Raw genomic sequence first — 22,208 nt, forward strand, 5'->3', positions numbered from 1 at the left:
ATATAGTTTTACTTCCAGGGTGGTTCTCCCACTCAACTTGAATCTAGTGTGAGGGTTTTGAAATGTTCTGGCTCATTAGGAAAAAAAGCAGAAAAATAGAGAGAGGAGGAAATCTGAAAAGATATTAAATCAACTTCCCACTTAACTTACTCAAGTTAGAGGTGGAAATCTGCATCAGGAAGTTTAACCTTTATTACGCATTCCATTCCAGGTGATTTCCTGGTTTCCTATGTGATTGCCTGCACCAATCTTTAAGTAAAATGCTTCTAATGTGTCGTTTTTATTTCCTAGGATTAAAAGAAGAATCTTATTGCTAATACCAAAGTGGCTTCATGAAGATATTCCCAATATGGAAAACAGTAATGTTGTAAAAATGCTACAGGTAACCAAACACCATCAAATAAAAATTAAGTGGCGGCTAAGACTAAGAGTGCAATCCAATAACTAAAATAGAACTTCTGTTCAAATAAATGAATGTGTGTACATTTTAGCATAATTGTATAAACATAAACAGAATTATACATATTTCAAGTTATACTTAAGGGAGATGAGGGGTTTAAGTTAGGGGAAGGAAAGAGAGAAGGAAGAAAGAAACAATGCTATTCAAAAGAGAAAAGGGAAGAGGAAGCTTGTGGGTCAGGTGTCGTCACCTTGTGGCCAATAGTTGATAGATGACTTCAGGGATGGAAGGAGAAAGGCAGAAAAGCTCAGTAAAATGAGGCTCAAAGACAAAAAAGAGTCTTCTGTTTCACATGAGATTGGAGAAGCAGGTGAGATCAGCTTCATTCCTGATGTCCAATGGATTTGAGAAAATAAATGTGAGAGGAGTGTGGAAGATAATGTCACTAGGCCTGGGCCAGGTTTCCACTTCAAAAAGAACAGGAAAGTGTGCGGGGAAGACCCAAGACTATAGGGGCTTTGCCAGTTAAGGAGGAAATGCTGCTGATTATGGAGGAGGGAAAAGATTCTGCTATGTGTGCTCCTTCTACGTTTTGGCAGACTGGTTTCACCATTAAGGGTCTCAAAACCTAGCCAATGGGACAGACATATCATCCAAGCATTACAGTGCTCTAAGTGCAGTGACAGAAATGAGACCAAACATGATGGGGGTATTCAAGAAGCATATGGAAAGATGAGAAGGAGTTGCTTAGGAGAAACAGAAAACATTCAAAATACAGAGGACAGCATGAGAAAAAGCACAGAATGAGAAAAGCTTGTTAGGTGTTGCTTTATTGAAAAGCTTGATAGGCATGGTTGGTATATTGCTGGAATGGTGACTAGGATAAGATCATAGAAGGTCGTTACAGAACTCATATCCGCATGCAGTCAATGAACAACAGTAGCTTCAGAGGGACATGAGTCAGAAGCATATTTATATTAAATTGGTCAGGCTTAAGAGGAACTACCACAGAGAAAGAGGGAATATCGGTCAAATAAGACCATGAAGAAGAGAGGAGGGGATGGTCTAAAGGGATGAGGTGAAAAGGTTCACCTTAGGCAGAAGGGAGGATTCCTATCTCTGGATACTTGAAGGTGAGAAAGTGTGTACACACAGCTGATTTTGAAGGAGATAATATTGCCTACTAATAGTGCAGGGGTGATCTAGAACAACTGAACTCACATATGTTATGAAGTACATCATTAACAAATAACTGAAGGACAAGCATATATTCATCAAACTATAGATAATAAATACTGTAATCCTGTTTTTCCTTCCACTAGGTAGTTCTTATTTCTCTACTAATTATTATCCAATGGAACTGAGGATTTTCTGTGGCTCAGAGAACTGTCCCTGACCTTGTTGTGGTCAGATCCTCTTCTTCCATTATTATCTTCACTCTGGAATGGTCCCTTTTGTTCTTCCATGTCCTTCATTACAGTTTGACTCCCACCCACATCACTCAGTTGCCAGCCGGAAGAAAAAACCTCCTTCTACAGAACATAGCCACCTTGTATTCTTTGTTTCTTATAACATGTCTAGTTTCTTTGCTTTTCATCTGACCTTCAAAAACATGTCTGCCCTTCCCAACCCAAAGCTGGCATGCTCCCTAGGAGGCTGAATCTGAAGAAAATCTGAATGACACTTCATGTTGCTTTATTCAAAGTTTGTTTGTTTGTTTGTTTGTTTATTTGCCAAACTTCCTTCCCATTCTGGACTACTGGAATTAGAAACAAATCTTCAGATGAAGTTTTGTTTTCTGCCCAAAGACTAAGGGGTAGTGTTCTAGTGGACCACTATAACAGAACACCATAGACTGGATGGCTTAAACAACAAACATTATTTCTCACAGTCTAGATTAAGGCACTGGCAGGCTGAGTTCCTGGTGAGAGCTCTCCTGAAGAGGGCCACCATCTTGCGGTCTCCTCACAGGGCAGAAGGAGAGATAACAATTCCATGTCTTCTTATAAAGGCACTAATTCTATTCATGAGAATTCCACACTCATGACCTAATTACCCAACAAAGGCCCCATCACTTAATATCATCACACTAGGGATTAGAACTTCAACATATAAATTCTGGAGGAACACAAACATTTAGTCCTTAGCAAGTGGCTATAATTTTATCACAGCAGAATTATTTGCCTTAGGAAGCCAGCCATCAGCTCTGAGGCCTCAAGTCATTTTCTTACCCAGAAAAATCATCAGGCTTTTATACAAATAAAACCCCTCTTCACTGACCCTCCTGTTCATGTCTGAGTTATGAATAGCTGCATACATTTAGAACTTCAGCACAAAGCATTTATTATTACATTATTTGAAAATAGAAGCAAAACAGGATTCTCCCACTTTCCTTTCTTTTATTTAAGTAGTAATGCTCCATGATATTCAGAAATATTCCAATATATTAAACTTCCAAATATTAAAAGGTACTGAAATAATATGCAAGTTAATATGCAAGATACATTTTTCTTTTAAAAAATTTTTAAACCAAGACATGTGCTTTAAACAGGGATTATTGGCGCACCTGGGTGGCTCAGTGGTTAAGCCTCTGCCTTTGGCTCAGGTCATGATCTCAGGGTCCTGGGATCGAGCCCCACCTCGGGTTCGGTTCTCTGCTCAGCAGGAAGCCTGCTTCCCCCTCTCTCTCTCTGCCTGCCTCTCTGACTACTTGTGATCTCTGTAAAATAAATAAATAAAAATTTTAAAAATAAATAAACAGGGATTATTTTTATTATTCCTTTCTTTAGTCTCCTTGTGGGAGAATTTAATAAAGACTTGGAATTGAGGAGGGTAACAAAAGGAGGAAACTGTATGGGAAGAGAAACAATGTCAAAAGAGGGAGGGGAAAGGAAAGCTGAGGGAAAGCAGAATTCCAGTTCTTACTTAATTATCCAGTTAGCTCCTTTAAATGTCTTTTGTAAAATAAAAATAAAATCTTTCTTTCTAGGAAAAAAGTGAATTTATGAATAATAATTCCAGCGAGCAGGTCCTATATGTTGATCCAGTGATTACAGAGATAGAAATCTTTCTCCCAGAAGAAAACAAGCCCATGGACTACAAGACAGAAAAGAAAACAGAATCCCTGGAGGCCAGAGACTGCCTGCAGAAGTCACTACTCACCAGCACTACAGCTGTGTATATTCCTGGTCTCAGCACTGGGTATAAACCCCAGATTTCAAATTTTCTCACTGGGGAAAACCATCTCAGCAAAAATGATGACGCATCTTCATCAACTCTCAAACCAATGGCTGATTCCTTAGACCTGGGGGAAAATGCCAGATTTAAAAAATACCCTAATTTTGCTTTTTCTGTCTCAAGTATGAATTCGCTAAGCAACACACTATTTTTTGAAGAATTAAGCCTCATTTTAAATCAAGGAGAATGCAGCCCTCTGGACATGCAAAACTCAGTTGAGGGAGAAACTACCATGCTTTTGGAAAATGCTTCACCCAGTGAAACTATTCCAGAACAGACCCTGTTGCCCGATGAATTTGTTTCCTGTTTGGGGGTTATGAATGAGGAGTTGCCATCTATTAATTCTTATTTTCCACAAAATATTTTGGAAAACCACTTCAACACAATTTCACTCTTGGAAAAGTAGAGCTGCGTAGTCAAAGTGATTATGGGAAAGCTGCCTTGCAATCTGAAGTTGGATCATCTCCTCTTCAACCTAAGTTTAACCCCCTGAGCCACCCAGGCGCCCCCTTCAACCTAAGTTTAATTCCGACCTATTTTTTTTTTTAAGTTAGAGAGTTAAGTTCCAAAGATAGAACATACTGCATAGTCACAAAGGAAGCACCAATATTAGGTACACCTTCTGTATTTTTTTAGAAGTATCAACAATTATATTCTTTTTATTTCCCTTCATTGCAAGGCATAGAACAGATCTCTCTGTTGTACAAAGGATAAATACTACAAGATATGTGGTGGTGAAATAAATGTTGTAAATAGTTCTTAAAAATTGAGACATTAGTGTTTGTTTGCAAGGGGAGAAGCAAGTTTAATTTTCTTTTTATGGCTTAAAATTCCCTTGAGTGATAAAAATATAGTTCCAACTACAAAATAAGAATAGAATCAGAGGAGCATTAATTAGCATGTCTGTTGTATTATTTTTTTTCTACTACTTTCTATGCAGGTATTAGGGATTTGATGTTTCTTTATTTTGATTTTGGACTAAGAGAGTGATAAAACAATGATGTGAGGACATCATGAAACTGCTGTCTTCATTCAGGTTAACTGTGATGGCATTGTTGTCTTGTGGTGTAGCTGGTGAATTAATTACACTATGGCAGAACTGAAATAGCAGATGCATTATCAGCAAGGTGTAATTATTCCTTTTGTAATCAACTGTGTATTAGATATATGTCAGGCAATTATTGTTAAAACCCATATTTGTCCAAATATGGGATGGCAATACTTGCCATGCCTACCATTGCCCCATATCCCATGTCTCCTGCAGACATCACTAACTGATCACCACACACCCTTCTGCTAAGCCTTAAGGTGCCCTCAGAATCCTCTCAACATGGTGCTCCTGATAGCTATACTCAATATGGTCAAGGACTGGAGGTGAACTTTATCACCCACCCAGGTCAATATTGAGAGATAGGTCATCTTAAAATATGAAATGTCTATTTTTCAGCTGAAAACTGAGCAAACTTCTCTACTTTTTAAAAATTTTTTTAGAGTGTGAGCAGAGTGTGGAGGGACAGAACGAGAGAGACAATCCCAAGCAGACTTCACAGTCAACAGAGCCCAGTATGGGGCTCAATCTCATGACCCTGAGATCATAACCTGTACCAACACCAAAGTGAAGAGTTGGTCACTTAACAAATTGAGCCACCCTGGCATCCTGCAGACTTCTCTATTCTGATTAATTTTTATGGTCCAGGGAAAAATTTTTCTAATGATCAGAACAGAAAACAGAGTAGGTTATCCACTGAATTTCTCTTTTTCTTTTGAGCAGTTATCAACAATAATAATTTATATTCAGACTAATTAGTTTGATTTTATTATAATAAATTGAGCAGTTAATTTAAAAAAGACCAGTTGCCTACTGTGTATTAAGCACATGAACAAGCTATTTTGTTTTGTTTTGGCTTTTTTTTTCAAAATTAAAAAAAAAAGGGGGGGACGCCTGAGTGGCTCAGTGGGTTAAAGCCTCTGCCTTCGGCTCAGGTCATGATCCCAGGGTCCTGGGATAGAGCCCTGCATCGGGCTCTCTGCTCAGCAGGGAGTCTGCTTCCTCCTCTCTGCCTACTTGTGATCTCTGTCAAAAAAAAAAACAAAAAACAAAAAACCTTTAAATTTAAAAAAATTTTTTTAAAACCCAAATGCCGTTTTATTGTCATTAAGTGTCCCCATGAGGAAGATGACCATACACCCTGGTTTATGCTGGTTTGTGGTCTTTTGCCCCAGTGCTATTTATGACCGGTGTACCCTTTCACTCTTAGAAGCATCCCATTTGGATGATAAATCATATGGTTGTTCTATCTATGAAGATTTTAATGCCCAGCATATAAGCAATTTGTTATAATTCACTTTTTTTTGCATTGACAATCTTTATTTTACTTTATATCATGTACTAAAGCCATTTGCTCCAAAATGGAACATTACTATTCATAGTGTAAAAAACGTATCCCTTACTATGAATTTCTATTCTGTTTGTCCTAAAATCTGTGTATATTTGTTGTACTTTACATATTCTAAAAGGAGTATATTTTATTTCACTAATGAAATGCTAATATTAAGGATGACCTATAAATGATCATATGCCTTTCCTTTATTCTTCTTTGAAGGGAGAATATAATGAAACAAAAAGGCAGGAAGTACATGGGATACAAATAGCTAAAGACTGAGATAAATCTTTGATGTCTACCAACCTGATGAAGACATCTGTTTACATATGAAGAATATTTTCATAGTGTATTTCAGTATAAATTAATCCGCCACACATAAAAAAAGCTATTGTCAAGCTTATGAGACTGCGGCATTATTTGATCTACATAAACTTCCATTGCAGAGAATGCCTCCTTTAGAACTTCTTCTGTCCTCTGGAGTGAGAAGGAGGCTCCTTTCTCTTCCTATGGTGTCTTTTCTATAACAACATCACTGCTCAGCACAGAGAAGATACTCCTAGTTCCATCTTTGCCATTAGTCCTTGCAGGTCCAATGGACTAAAAACTGAAGCTGTACCTATAATAGAGGCAATGTGCCTGCCATTGCTCCAACTAAGGGAAAGTTTCAACTGTTTCACCACAATGCAACCTTGTCAGTAAGAAAGGGTTTTCTTTCCATGATTCTTTTATTCAACTATCCACTGAAGTATTGCATGTGCAAAGCACTTTGAGCAATACAGATGTGAACAAAACCAGCCAAGTCCTTGCAGCCTTGGGGCTTATATTCTAGGGCCAAGAAACAGACAATATATGCCCTTCAAGGAGCTTACATTTTTGTGGGAAAGGACTAAAGCTAGGGCTGGGGAGAGGCAGAAAAAAAATAAAGAAGAAACATTCCATATAATAAGTGTAGAGAGGTAAAATGAGGTAATATAGTGGAGAGTGATTTGGTGGCCACTTTTTGCTGGACAGTCAGGGAAGCTCTCTTCCAGGAAGGGACACTGATGTTGCCATCTGAATCACAGGTAGGAGCCAGTGGGTGAGAATCAGTTTGCCACATCAAATTCCTTTTATAGAAAAGTTATCCAGTGACTAATATCTCTATTTCTTTGTGTCCTGTACAAGTTGGCCCTAATCCCAACCCCTTGCCACCTACCCATTCTCAGTCAGCATCTTCTGTAGACTGGGGGACAAGTATGTATATCTATTTATCTTTTCATCTGGCTTATTATTAACTTTCTCTCTCTGAGTCTCATAGTGTTTGTAAGGAGCAGGAGGAAGAAAGAAAGAGGCAGAAAAAGTCCCTCAAGATACCATTGAAAGGGAAGAAGGAGAGAGAAATACAAAGAAAGAAAAGCAGATTAATCCTCAGTAATGCTGAAGCAAAATGGAATCCCAATTCCAGACAATACTAAAACTGATTAAGGGACATCCAATTTCCTCCTGTTCTAGTATCTCCTTCACACTCTTCCGCTCTTTTCTTATATAGAAGCAATAGGGGAAGGCACAAGTGAAGTATGGTTTAGGGTTGTTTTCTTGGTTTATGTGTGTGTTTTATTATTTTTTAAATTAGGAATGTGTTTTTGACCAGAGTTAGATATACAACTGATAATATAAAAAGGCTTATGAGTGTTAGCATGAGGTTCTCGTCTAATATTTGCCCTCCTGGTTCAATCACAAGGTTTTCCCACCTTTTTTTCTTTTCTTATATATTTTCAGTCATTCTCTCTTTGACATAGAGGCAGCGCATGACCATGGCATAGAGAGAGGTTTTCAACAATAAATTTTCGCAACTGATACCCTTTCTCCAAATGAAATTTGTTGCAGAAGCCCAAAATGTAAAATAGGTGAAAGCAAATCTGCTGAAACAGATGTTGAATGTCATGCCTGTCCCCAGCAACCCTCTTCTGCATCAGCCTGTGCATACAGGATGAAAATCCCAGGCTGGGGATTCTCTCTTCCAAATATGTGACCTGGGTCCTGGTCCTCCTTGAAAACCCTCTATCTTGGGATTGTACCAAATTTTCCATCTCCAGCTAGAAGACCACCAGCCCAGGTGAAGGGCACCCAGAATGCCCTCAAACCTCCTTACTTCTTGAACAGCTGCATAAAAAGGAGCTCTCTCTCAGAGACTGCTCAAAGAGGCAGTTCTATATGCAATAATTAACTTGTTTCTTTCTAATTACTTAATCATAAATGTTTGGGTTTTGTTCAAGATTATGCTCTTTTTGTGATCCCTGAGAATAAAATATTATGTATTGAACATAATTAGATATTATAAACCCAAAGATTGTCAAATTGTGTTGTGGTTTATCTCTTTACTAAGTAATTATACCAATTATAGGAGGTGATGTTTTAATGGGAAATGCTATCCACTTGGCAGACACTACTGATTTAAAATAAAAGAAGTAATTAAAAACAATTTATGAATTTCTCTTGGGTAAAAGCATGAAACCAATATAAAATAATTGGATTCTGATTCATAGAGTGGATTGTGTAACACGTTCTTAGATGCTACAGTTAAGGCAATATTACAAGGAACTCCAACAAAAGATTGATAGAATGTTATTATGTCTCTTTCCCACTGCTAAAATTACACCATTAAATTCCAATTAATGTTTCATGTTAAAACTCCTTTAGCCATCTTGCTAATTTCACTTTTCAACTTAATTTAGGATAAACACTATGCATCTTTTATATCTAGTATTTCCATCAGTTTTCTGAAGATGCATTTTCTTTATGCTTATATTCAGGAAAACAACTTATTCTCTAATTCTCATAATTAGCATTTAGCAACAAATTAGGAACTTATTCTAAAATGGTTTATTTTTGTTTGGGGTGGTAAGAGGATTCTGGCCTAACTTTATGAAAAGAAAAAAACACTATACCAGTATTACAGAAACATAGTTCTTTCCTGAGATTATTGGTTCAAAAATTCAAGCAAAGCAAAATGCTGTTTCTAACCATAAAGGCATACCTAAAATTAGTGACTCTGTCAGAGCACAGGAAGGAAATCATAGTCAAACACTGGAGCGTGAGTGAGATACGGAAGTCAATAAACCTGACTGTTTTCTTTCTGTTCATATCCTGCTTGAGAATATTATTAGAAGTGAGAAAGAATACAGCAGTGACATTTTTAAAGTTAATTTTTAAGCTACACAGTAATTCATAAAAAGACACTTTAAAAAATCCAAGTAATACCAGTGTAAATGGAGTGAAATGGGACAGTTCCTCTTCACACCTCTGCTTCCTGTGCTCCACCCCCATCATCTAGTGACTCTCAACACGTTAATGTTTTTCTTTCCCATTTTTTTTTAACCCAAATGGTTAACATATGGTACTGCTCTGTGACTTGCTATTTCCACCTAGCAATATATGTTGGAAATCTTCACATGTTGTTATATATAGCTTTATCTTATTCTTTTCAGCAGTTGAATCGTATTCCACAGAATAAACATGTTTTAATATATTTTCCTATTCTGTTTACGGACATTTAGACTGTTTACAATTTTTCACTATTAAACCCATTCCTGTAATAATTCCTTTGGTGTATAGATCCTTTCACACACATGAGAATTGCCTATATGGATGCAGCAAGAATGGGAATATGAGGGCGCCTGGGTGGCTCAGTGGGTTAGGCCACTGCCTTTGGCTCAGGTCATGATCTCAGGGTCCTGGGGTCAAGTCCCACATCAGGCTCTCTGCTCAGCAGAGAGCCTGCTTCCTCCTCTCTCTCTCTGCCTGCCTCTCTGACTACTTGTGATCTTTCTCTGTCAAATAAATAAATTCTTAAAATATATATATATTTAAAAAAAAAAAGAATGAGAATATGAGGTATGTGAGAGGAGAGTGAGGCAGGGAATGTCCTTGGGCAGCAGACGTGTGGAATAAAGAGGAGGAGAGGAAAGAGCACTGGAGAACCTGCAAAGCATGTACTCTTAGGTACTGCAGGACCAGACTTGTCTACCTAGTGAGCAACACTGACCCTCAATTCCCACCCTACTCTTGTTTTTGTTTTAGTCTTCAGGACTTCCTAGTAAACAAGCAAAGTCTGATATTGATAGATGATGTGATACTTATTCCAAACCTCTTCTTGTCCTGATTTAAATGAAGTTCGGCCCTCATTTTACTTTGGTATTCAATGTAGAAGATTTATTTTGTCTTGTTTGCTGAAATTGAAAATCACTTGTATTTCATTAAATGAAGAGATTAGGATTTTAAGAAGCTGCCAGCTGTGATGTATTTGAAGGTCCATTCTTCCTTTTTTAGTATTCATTGCACATTCCCTCAATGTGCTACTTTGGAGATTGCATTTGATTGAAGAGAGGCAGCCTATGCAAAGCCCTGTGAGGGAAGGATGGGAGGGAGCTGGTGAAATCCCAGAGCAATGCAGAAAAGCAATTGTAATGCAAAATAAATAAATAAATAAATAAATAAATAAAGACCAACCCAGACATGCTTTGGAAACACAATACATGATAGATCCAACCTATCTTCATCGCTTCAATGAAATGTTCATTTTTAAAAGCCCTCTTTAAAATTCTTGTGTTTTTAATTTCCATTTTGTTTCTTTTGTTTTACTAAGCAATGGAAATCCTCACTTAAGCAAAAAATTTGCAGAAAAGCATGTAGAACTACAAATATACCCGCTGTTGCAAATATGTGAACTAAATTTTCTTCCTTCATTTTCCCTTCAAGAACTTGGATTAAGGTCAAAAAATTAGGGTTTTTTATTTTCAGATCTACCCCATGTGACCTTGTGCAATCACTAGAGTTTCAGGTGTTCACTCCTTGTCCTATTTTCTGAGACAGACATACAGACCTTTGTATACCTTGCCAAAAAAAAAAAAAAAGCAGAGAGCTGACCCTCTCTGCTTCCTGCAGTACTTTCTTCACTTCACTGCAAGAACATCACAAGCCCATTACCTCTTTCTCTGACCACCCATTCTCAGTCTCCTTTCCTGCTTTCCCCTAATATCTCTGTCATATAAACACTGGAGACCCCACAGCACAGGGCTTACTTTCTTCTTTGGTGATCTCAACAATTCCTGTGGCATTAAGCACTATCTATCTACAAATCATGAAAACAGATCAGTCCATGGGCAGCTGAGTGTCTCAGTGGGTTAAGCCTCTGCCTTTAGCTCAGGTCATGATCCCAGAGTCCTGGGATCAAGCCCCACATCAGGCTCTCTGCTCAGCAGGGAGCCTGCTTCCCCCCTCTCTCTGCCTGCCTCTCTGTCTACTTGTGATCTCTCTCTCTGTCAAATAATGAGTAAAATCTTTAAAAAAAAAAACAAAAACAAAAAAACAGATCAGTCCAGCCTCTATTCTGAACTCCAGACTCATTCAACTGTCTGTCTGACATATCCATTTTCACATCCTCATGGCCTGTAATACCCATATGAGATGACCTCCCAAGCCTTGTGTTCTCACAGACATCCCCATCCTCATAAAGAGTATTGCCATTTTTCCAATGCTCACAAATCTAGTTATTACCCTTGGCTTTTTTTTTTTTTTAAACTGCTGTTGTTCTCACTCTTCATGTCTACTCTATCAGGAAATCCTACCCACTCTACCTTCAAAACATATCCAGAAATTAAATCACTTCTTCTTACTACCTCAACTTGATCACCCTAGTTTAATCACTACTATCCCTTGTCTGGGTTATTATAAAAATCTCCTAAGGTCCATCTTCACTAACACAACTGTATGTACCTAGATGATCCTGCTGAAACAACACTTCTCTGTTTAAAATCTGCCAACAGCTTCCTATCCCACAAACAACAGCAGTCTAAGTCATAGTGGTGACCTATGAAGTCCTACATAGTTTACCTCTATCTGTCCCCCTGGCCACCTAGTAAGTACCTCAGAGTCTTAGCTCTTGCTATTCCTTCTTCCTGGAATGCTCCTCCTCAAGACCATTGCATTGCTCATGGACACACTGCCTTTAGCCCTTCCCTGGTCACTTTATAACTGCAACCCCCCAGCCCCAGCCTATATTTCCTACTCTCCTTTGCTTTTCCTTCATCAAAGCACTCACTACCACCTAAAATCAAGTGCACTGCACTTTTTAGACAATGTGTTCATTGTCACCTACTCTAATATAAGATCCAGGACAGCAGGAATTTTGGCTTTTTCTCCCCATAAATCTTTAATGCTTAGAACGGTGCCTGCCACATAATGGGGTGCTCAACAAATGTTTGTTTAAAAAATGAATAAATAAACAATGGTCTGATCTATTAATTCCATCTGCTTCACATGAGAAGGAAATCAATACACGAAGGTGTCCGAGAACTTCCAGACCTCAGTGTATTTTCTGAGGCTCTTCCATAACTCTATTAGTTTATCACCATCATTGTTGCTTCTCTCTAAACTGACACTGTGTTAACTGATGAGAAAGTGGTAATACGATGTAAACATAAACATTTTTCTTTTTGACTGTACAGTTTTCTTTTATTCCTTAGATCATTTCAACACGACAGCTTTTTAAACCACTTTTTACTTTTGACCAAAACTGTTATTTCAAAGAGTTGCATATGGCAGAGATAACAACACCTCAGTGTGCAAACAATGTCTTTCATTTCTTCAGGAAGAAAGGTTTCTGGCCACCCCACTAATTAGACAGCTCTCTGGCTGATAATAAGGGCCAGATGAATTGCATGATATATTAAAGAAAACCAGCAAACAGGGGTTTCCCCTTATAGAAGATGTGCTAAATAGCTTACTCATAAAAAACAACAGCTGAATTCTAAAAGACCAGGCAATCACATAGTGGATAGGAACTTTGGCTTAATGTCAGAAATGTCAGTAAATTCTACCTAAAATAGCCAAGTAGAGATAATGCATAAAATATACTTATTCATTTACTTGTTGTTTCAAATGCCATCGAATTGTGTTTCAATCTAGAAAATCTTCATTTTCTAAATGAAGCTGGGCTTGTCTTGGTCATCTGTGGAGGAGGCAATTCCTCCTCCTGACTCCTAGTCCAGATCTCTTTTACAACCTACAGCAAATCAGCTGTTTTGAAATGGACCAGTGGTTCTCATTTACCTAAACATTAGAATCACCTAAGAACTTAAACAACAACAACAACCAAGCCTGCTCACCATGCCAGCCTCATTGATACTTTTTCATCAGGGGTATTTTATGCACTACCAGGGTTGAGAACCATCCACTTAATTGTTCCTCTTTGTGAAAAGAAACTTTTTGCCTTTGTTCATCATTATTTGGCAGCAATTCTTCCGTCACCTCTTCTCAGAGACAACAGATGTAGATCAATGGAAGCCCCTCCACCTCATTATATCCCATCTACAAACTTGCATTCACCCATCTTCTCTCCTTAGCTCCGTAAAACAAAAGAGATACACGTTTTCCCTGCTGGGCTAATGACTCCATCTAGCACTGCACTCTTTCCCTCACCTTGTGCCTTCTTAGAGACTGGCTATCAGTATCAACTTACATATCATATTCATCTTTTTCCCATTTACCAGTATCCGTCTCATAGTAAATGTGGTAGAGACTTCAAATTGTCTACTCAACATCCATTCTTACTTTCTTAATTACTAACAGAACTCCTCCAGTAATGAAGCAACAATGCCCCCCCCCCCCGACCCAAAGACACATTTTCCAGCCTCCTTTGCCACTAGGTGTGGCCATGTGACTGAGCTCCAGTCAATGAAAGATATACAGAAGCTGTTAGAGGGATTTTTGGAAGTTTTTTTTTTTTTGAAAGAGGGTGGCAGAAAAGTGGATAAATATTTTCCCCTCCATGTCCTCCCTTCCTCTTTCCTGACTGGAAATTGGGCTTAGTAGCTAGAATTCCAGCAGCCATCTGGGACCATGACTTCTATCCCTGGAGATAGAAGTTATGCACTGGGGATAGTGGAGCAGAAAGACGGAAACAGGCCATGTCCCAGATGATTTTGAGGAGCTGTCCTGGATCACTTATCTCTTACTTTCATATGACAGTAATATTTTTATTTGTTTGTTAGTTTGTTGAAAGATTTATTAAGTATCTCTACACTGAACATGGGGCTCAAACTCATGACCCCGAGGTCAAAAATTACATGGTCCTCCAACTGAGGCAGCCAGGCTCCCCGAGAATAATGCTTTGAAATAACCATTATTGTTGGTCTTGCTGTCCATATCTAAATTAATAATAACGGATGCAATAAGCTATCAGAAACTATTTTTTCACAAAACGGCTGGAGCACACCCTTATGGTGGTTCTATATTGTCTCCCCAGGTCCCCTTTCTGGAAACTACCCTTTTCTTTCTCCACTGTTCCTTTGGTGTCACCCTGGTCAGCTGGCAGCAATTGACTGATGTGAAGTGTCCTCACCCAATGAGGATGAGTTCTGCCCCAGGACTTGCCTCTAATCATAACAGTTGGGCTGGAGGTGCGCACCCGACCTAAGCTGGACTATGCAAAGGCTCTCCCCAGCAATTTTGGAAAAAACAGGGACTCTCCAGTGACAAAGTTTTAGATGCAAAGTTTAGAAGCTATTGTCAGTCATGCTCTTCTCTGTATGGCCAGAATAAAAGGAGGATGGTCTGTAGACTTAAAACAAAAACAACAAACTGATGAATAGAAAAGGGCAAAGAGGAAGGATAGAATGGGAATCCTAAATGCACCTGAATCCCTTGTTATAATTGTTAATAAGGTTCAATCACCTTTGTGACTTATAGCATATGAGAAACTTTTATCATACATTCTTTCTGCTTAAGCTTCTTAGAGTAGTATTTCTGTCATTTATGATTGAGAGTCATATTACAATCCCCTAGAATTAAGAAAAAAAATTTTGTATTTTGCTCCTAGAATCTATATCACTTTCTTTTAATTATGATTAACAATGATGGCATTTGTTTTCTCTTGTACACTAATTTACTGATATTGAATAGGGACTATTGCGCAAAGATGTATTTGATGTTGCTTTCAGTAAATGTTACTGGTTTAAATCTCAAGCCAACCTGACAACTTCTCCCTACATCAGTTTCTTTGCAATTACAGACAGAGGAATTGGCAGTAAATGCAATTCAGGTGAAAGAAAACACCATAAATTTTAAAAGCCTGTGAAGGACCACTGGATTGCATTATCAACTCATTATGCATCCTATCTGGAAGACTAAAATAGAAACCAAGTTCTAATGTTCTTGTTTTTGTAAACGTATATAATTGTTATCTTTCCATCTCAATAATTATGTCTTGATAAAGATATTGCACGTTATCTGAGAAGAGGAAAATCTCTTTAAATTACATGACTGAGTTTCAGAATGTAAGTAAAGCATGGCTAACCAAAATGTTTAAGTGAAGTGATGTAAATTTCCTTTTCTATGCCTACATAAACAAAAATCTTTTGCACGGAACCAAGTTTTATGTGGTATAACATGTAAAGAGAAAGCACTTTTTCTGTTTTTGCACAGGAACCAGGTAACTTTGTCATAAACTGGGGAAGAAATGACCTAAGTGTCACCTCCCACATCTCCTGGTGTGAATAGACTTAAGAGCTACTAGTTGCCATAAAATTAAATCTCAGTGCACAAATTGAAAAAAAAAATTGCCATAAATGAGTTCTACATATTCATACTGGGAGCTTCCCATGCCTGACTTATCTTCCCAACAACTTGTGAGGCATTACCATCACCATTTTATAGCTGAGGAGACTGGGTCAGGAGATCCTGCATCGCTTACCTAGCTTTTGAACATAGGTCACCTCATTTGCACCATGTCCCTCATTTAGCACTGTATCCTAGTGTGAATTCCTCAAGGTATGGGAGGCGCTGTTTAAATAGTGTCTATAACATTTGTCATACAAGGCTAGAATCTTCTTGGTAATAATAATGTGTACAGCACCAAGAATATAACAGTTACACCAAGAATATATTAAAGTCTGCAGGTATGTGTAATAGAGGAATTACAAAAGGCACACCTGTGAAATATTTTCAGATTCAGCAATAATAATCATTTAAAATCTAAGCTTGACCACCAAATACACCACAAGATCCTAAATTTAAACCTATGCCAAAAGCAAGTAAGAGGGGAGATTTGCTGTCAAGATTATTATGAGACCATTTGACAAAATCTTAATATAAACTGTAGATTATTCTTAAAATGCTGTATCAAAGTTAAATTTCCTGCATTTGATACCTGTAATGTGAATACTTAAAAATGTATCTTTATCTATATGAAAACACACTAGAATATAACTAAAGAGACATAATATATGCAAACAACCTCTCTTAGATGGCTTAGTAAATTAATTATAACAAACAGGCTTCCAGTTATGGAATGAATAAACCATGGGAATAAAAGGCACAGCACAGGGAACATAGTCAGTGATGTTGTAATAGCATTGTATGGTAACAGTGGTAGCTACACTTGTGGTGAGCATAATATAATGTATAGGGAATGGAAATTTCTATACTGTATAACTGAAACTAATGTAACATTCTGTGTCAACTATATAACACATTTAAAAAAAAGAGAACTTGCTTCAAGAGAAAGTGGAGGGGAGTGACAAAACGTAAAAAATAATCCAGAAAAAGGTATATAGAAATTATTTGTATATATTGTTTCCACAATTTTTCTCTAAGTTTGAAGTTATTTCAAAATATAATGTTAATTAAGTAAAAAGGAGCACTAAGTTTCTACCTAGAGTCTTGGGTACGGGCTCAGGTTTCCTGTTATCTGCCCGAATGGCATGTCTCATTTCACATAACCTCTCTAGACCATGTAAAACACAGAAGTTCTGTTTTAAATGTAGATTGCCATTCTATTATAAGAAATGGCTCATCCATTCCCCTACATTGAGTAGTTTTGACTTTTTCACTATTACTAACAACGCTGCAGTGAGCAGCTATATACATGGTTCCTTATGTTCATATACAAACTTGTTCTAGAATTAATCCAGATGTATCAGGAGGGATAAACTCAAGAATATAAGAATGAATGAAAAAAAAAACACACTGCAAAATAATACATCAAAATGATTCCATTTATAAAAATGTTCAGACATTAAAATACATCAGAGAAGTATAAAAACATACACTAGGTTAATAGACACCAACTTCACCATATAGCTTACCTAGAGGGGAGGGCAGAGAGAGGGAATGATAGGGTTGGCTTTAAATGTATCTATAATGTTTTATTTCTCAGAGACAGACAGACAGAAGGAGGGAGGGAGAGAAGGAGGGAGAGAGGAAAAGAGAGGGAGAAGGAAGGAAGAAGAATGAAAAAAGGAAGAGCCAGAAGGAGACGGAAGGAGAGAGAGTGTAAAAAAGGGTTCAGCTAAAGAATCTCTCAGTCCCTTCCAGCTCTAATGACCTATATTCAAATTAGATTTGTTACCTTAACAAACCTTATAAACTTTATCTTGCTGATGAGTCTGTGTAGACTTAATTTAACAGAATTCAAAAGGCCCATGTTGAGAAAATGTGCAAGACACTGAGCTACCTACCAGGTAGTCAGAGATAAATAAAATTTAGTTTGGAATGGTTTGAAGGAAAAAAAAACTCTAATATTACTTTGAAGAAAAAGTGTGGGTCAATCATTTCCTTGAGATAACATAACTTAAGCTACAATTAAAGGAGAAAAAGAATAGGGGTTGGGGGAAGGGCAAGCGTTGGAGAAATGCTTTTAGCCATTTATTCCTGACATAAAAACAGGAGTTTTTAATTCTTAGCATTGTTGGCTCAGTCAACTGCCCAAGGAAGTTACAGCCCAAAAGAAAACATGTTATTACACATTGAAATTGGTCATTTATTAATAGCTACAATTGAAAGGCATGTTTTGAAATAGCAGAAAAACACAAGCAAAGAAAAATATTTTTGATCCAGGACTGGTATTATTTAAAGTAAGATGAAGAGGAAATTTAGTAATTATCCACTGAATTTCTGCAGCTTGATAACCAAACTGGATAGTTCAAGCAAAAAAGGCACATATTGGTTTACACACATGATTATAGCAAAACATTCTTCTTGGGGTACCTAGGTGGCTCAGTGGATTAAAGCCTCTGCCTTCGGGTCAGGTCATAATCCTGGGGTCCTGGGATCGAGCCCCATATCGGGCTCTCTGCTCAGTGGGGAGCCTGCTTCCCCCTCTCTCTCTTTGCCTGCCTCTCTGCCCACTTGTGATCTCTGTCATATAAATAAATAAAATCTAAGGAAAAAAAAAAAACCATACTTCCATACCTCTAAGAGTCCCCTTATGTAGAAATGAATAAGAGTTTATCCATCCAGTCTCTTTTGGTACTCAAGAGGAGAAAACCTGACTCAACTAAACTTAAAAGAAAATGAAAATTTATTGGATAAAGTAATTCAAAAGTTCAGGGTAGATTTAGCTTCAAGTACACTTTGACCCAGGTGCGCAGGCAACAGCATTAAGACTCAGTTTCTCCTCATCTCTTAGCTTGTCTTTCTGCAATGTTGGTTTTATTTTCAGGCTTCGTGTGGTGTCCCAACAACTCCACCCCCTGTCACTTTAACTGTTAGCAGTCCCAGGGAAAAAGAGACAGTCTCAGTTGAGTAGTTCCTACATAAATTCCAACAGTGTGTTTGGCATAACATGCATCACTTAAGTATTTCTAAACAAATCAATCACTGTTGCCCAGGAATGCACTGCTCTTGCTGGCCAGGCCAAGTCACATGCCCACCAGAGGAGATTAGAGGTTAGCTACACTCTCAGCACTTATGGTAATGAGGTGTTCTTAATGAACACTTCTCATACTTTTAATGTGCATTAAATTGCCAGGGGAACTTTTAAAATACAGATTCTAATTCAGCAGGTCTGTAGTAGGCCCCCAGAGTCTATATCTACAACAGTCTTGGCCATATGAAACTCCCACTCAGTGTGCTAAATGGCTGTTTAAGGATTGTTAAGTGTAGTTAGTTGCAGCCTAGACCAGCTACATAAACTAATGGGCCTATGCAAAATGAAAAGTGGGGCTCCTTTTTTTTTTTTTAAGATTTTATTTACTTATTTGACAGAGATCACAAGTAGGCAAAGCAGCAGGCAGAGAAAGGGGGAAGCAGGCTCCCTGCTGAGCAGAGCGTGGGGCTCCTTATTAAAAAATAATTAAGAATTTTGAGAAGACAAAAGCAGAGAATTAAACTAAGCACAACTTTTCTCAGTGTATGGCCTGTGCAACTGCTGGCTACACACCCATGAAGCCAGCCTCATTTGCAGACTTCTATTTTGATGAGTCTGAGGCTAGAGTGAGATTGCTGTGAATAGGGGAGGGTTGAGGCAGAACTTGTGATCCTCTCTGCTCTTCTCAGATGTAGCCTCATCTCTGCACAAATGCTGAGCAGTTATTTGAAAACCATCTCCCTAAAGGAACACCAGTTGTTTGCCTGGTTGTGGAACCTACATATCTCAGTCCATCTCTCATTAGAAGAGCACTGAAATGCTTACCCATGTCCTTAATTGCCTTTGAGTTTACTCCCATATTCAGCTAGGTATTCTTACTGTATGTCCCTAAAGCAAATTACACCTTCAGGATCACAGCACTTAGTACATATTATCTCTGTTAATAGTTTAGTTATCTATCTTCCCTCTTGGACTCTAAGTTCAAGGAAGGTGAGGACAGTATTTATCTTGTTTATCTTTGTGGCTCCTTTCTCTAACATAGTACCTGAGATAATGTTTTATAAATATCTATGAAGTGGGTCAGTAATTGTTGTACTGGTTAACACCTGGCACTGTTAGACATTTAAAGTTTTAGCGATTCTAATGGATAAGTGGTCATATCCCACCGTGGTTTTAATTTGCTTTTCCCTGATGACTAATGAGGTAGAACACATATTTGTGTATTTCTTGGCCTTATGAATACCTTCTATATTCATTGGCTGGGACTGTTATAACAGAGTACTACAGACTGGGTGGCTTAAACAACAGAAACTTATTTTCTCACAATTCTAAAGGCTAGAAGTTCAAAATCAAGGTGTCAATACGGCTGGTTTCTTCTGAGGTCTCTCTATGATTTGTAGATGTCTGGTTCTCCCTGTTTTTACATGGTCTTCCCTCTGTGTGTGTCTGTGTTCCAATCTCCTCCTCTTATAGGGACACCAGTCATAATGGATCAGGGCCCATCGTAATGACCTCATTTGAACTTAAATACTTCTTTAAAGATTCTGTCTCCAAATACAGTCATATTCTGTGATAACAGAGATTGAGAATTCAACATATCAGTGGGAGGGCACAATTTGGCCCATTACACCCTTTTGTAGAAGTGTCTTTCAAGTCTCTTGCCCATTTTTCTTTTGAGGTGTTTGCTGCTAGGAGCTCTTGATATATCCTGGGTTCTGTCCTATTGGCCCTCTATTCTCTAGACTCTAGCTGGATGTATGTTAGACCTCATCATTGTTTCTCATATGTCCTTTACATTTTTTTTCTCTCCCTGCTTCAATCTGGATATTGTATTCTGACCTACATTCCAATTTGCTTATTTTCTCTTTAGCTGCATCTAATCTACTATTAAATCAACTCATTTAGTTCTTACTTTGTATTTTTCAGTTGTAGAACTTCCATTTGATTTTTACCATTTTTAGCTCTCAGCCAAAATTCCCCATCTTATCATTTAATTTCTTAAACATATTCTCCTATGTTATTTTAGGATCATATCTAAAAACTCCAATATTTAAAAAATAAAATAAAAATTTAAACTCTAATATTTATATCTCCTATGGCACTGTTTCTATTTTCTCTCTGGTTTGGGTCAGTTATTATTTCCATAGGCTTCATTATTCTTTATTGAGTTCTAGACATGGTACACGAAAAATTACAAAGGCAATTTGAAGCTCTGGTTGACCTTTACTTCTGGCAGGAAGTTTGGCCAGAGGAGACTTAATGTAATCTGGGATTAAAATAATGCAAAGCTGGGGCACCTGGGTGGCTCAGTGGGTTAAGGCCTCTGGCTTCGGCTTGAGTCATGATCTCAGGGTCCTGGGATCGAGTCCCGCATCAGGCTCTCTGCTCAGCGGGGAGCCTGCTTCCTCCTCTCTCTCTCTCTGCCTGCCTCTCTGCCTACTTGTGATCTATCTCTGTCAAATAAATAAATAAAATCTTTAAAAAAAAATGCAAAGCTAAACTGCAGTTCTTGTGAAGCCCATCTCCCATTTACATTTGCTTCAAGGATGAGGTCCTTCAGAAGCTCAACTGAATGAATGTCTGGCATGTTTGCCAGGTAAATTTTTCTGAGCTCCATTTTTTGTCCCTCCATTCTTTGTCCACTTTTCATGGAGCTTCTCTGTCACCATTTTTGTCCCAAGTCTCTAAAAGGAAAGAGAGTCAAAATGCTGAACTCACATATCTAGGCTTTCTTTTTCTTCTTAGTCTTGGTCCAGCAAGTTCTCATTGTCTTCCTTGGCCTCCTGCCAGGTAGTTCTGGATGGGAAAAGAAGTAACCAGAATCAGCTTTTGGGAAGCTTTCTCAAAGGGTTCCACTGTCAGGACACATTGGTCTCTTGGCTGAGCTATACTTGGATGTCTCATGGAACCACTACTATTGCCTAAAGAACAAGAAGCCCCATCACCAATTCTGGCTTTCTCTAACAGAATGGAGTACACACAGCTGGGATCAAGTAAACCTTACAAATATTTTGGGGGCACCTGGGTGGCTCAGTTGGTAAAGCATCTGACTTTAGGTCATGATCTCAAGGTCCTGGAATAGGCTGGCTTTGGATGGGCTCCCTGCTCATTGGGAAGCCTGCTTCTCCCCCTCCCTTTGCCCATACCCCACTCATGCTGGCACTCTCTCTCAAATAAATAAATAAATAAAATCTTTAAAACAAAAAATACTTTCTCTAGAGAATTACTATTTTAAAGACATTCATTTTCCATAACACATCAGCCAAATCTGTATATACTTTAAACCAAATGATAAACCTCATCTTGAAGTTGGGCTTTGCATCATGAGCACTCTTTGGGAGCAGCCTGATGTGACAACTCTGCCAAACAGAAGAATGACTGTACTGTGTTGAATAGTGTCCTCCAAATATTCATGTTTCCCTAGAACCTTAGAATATGACCTTATTGAGGAAAAGGGTCCTTACAGATATAATTCGTTAAGATAGAGTCATACTGAATTAGAATAGGCCCTAAATCTAACAACTGGTGTCCTCATAAGAAAGTCATGTGAAGACACAGGCAG

General features: G+C 38.1%; 2 protein-coding genes across 2 annotated transcripts in view; one reads left to right on the plus strand and one right to left on the minus strand.

The window, feature by feature from the left end:
- The window catches only part of IL23R (interleukin 23 receptor), a 59,133-nt gene extending 53,595 nt beyond the window's left edge, over positions 1-5,538 (plus strand). Inside the window, exons 10-11 of the mRNA XM_004762972.3 lie at positions 292-382; positions 3,390-5,538. Coding sequence (XP_004763029.1) covers positions 292-382; positions 3,390-4,043 — 745 coding nt within the window. The 3' untranslated portion in view covers positions 4,044-5,538. The remainder of the gene's footprint in view (positions 1-291; positions 383-3,389) is intronic.
- A 4,646-nt stretch (positions 5,539-10,184) lies between these two features.
- The window catches only part of LOC123387270 (voltage-dependent P/Q-type calcium channel subunit alpha-1A-like), a 40,775-nt gene continuing 28,751 nt past the window's right edge, over positions 10,185-22,208 (minus strand). Inside the window, exons 3-4 of the mRNA XM_045063433.1 lie at positions 21,365-21,442; positions 10,185-10,404 (exon numbers count right to left, since the gene is read on the minus strand). Of these exons, the coding sequence (XP_044919368.1) occupies positions 21,410-21,442 (33 nt within the window). The 3' untranslated portion in view covers positions 10,185-10,404; positions 21,365-21,409. The remainder of the gene's footprint in view (positions 10,405-21,364; positions 21,443-22,208) is intronic.

This window comes from Mustela putorius, unplaced genomic scaffold (assembly GCF_011764305.1).
Source record: "Mustela putorius furo isolate JIRA1106 unplaced genomic scaffold, ASM1176430v1.1 tig00003853_pilon_pilon_pilon, whole genome shotgun sequence".
Taxonomy (NCBI): domain Eukaryota; kingdom Metazoa; phylum Chordata; class Mammalia; order Carnivora; family Mustelidae; genus Mustela; species Mustela putorius.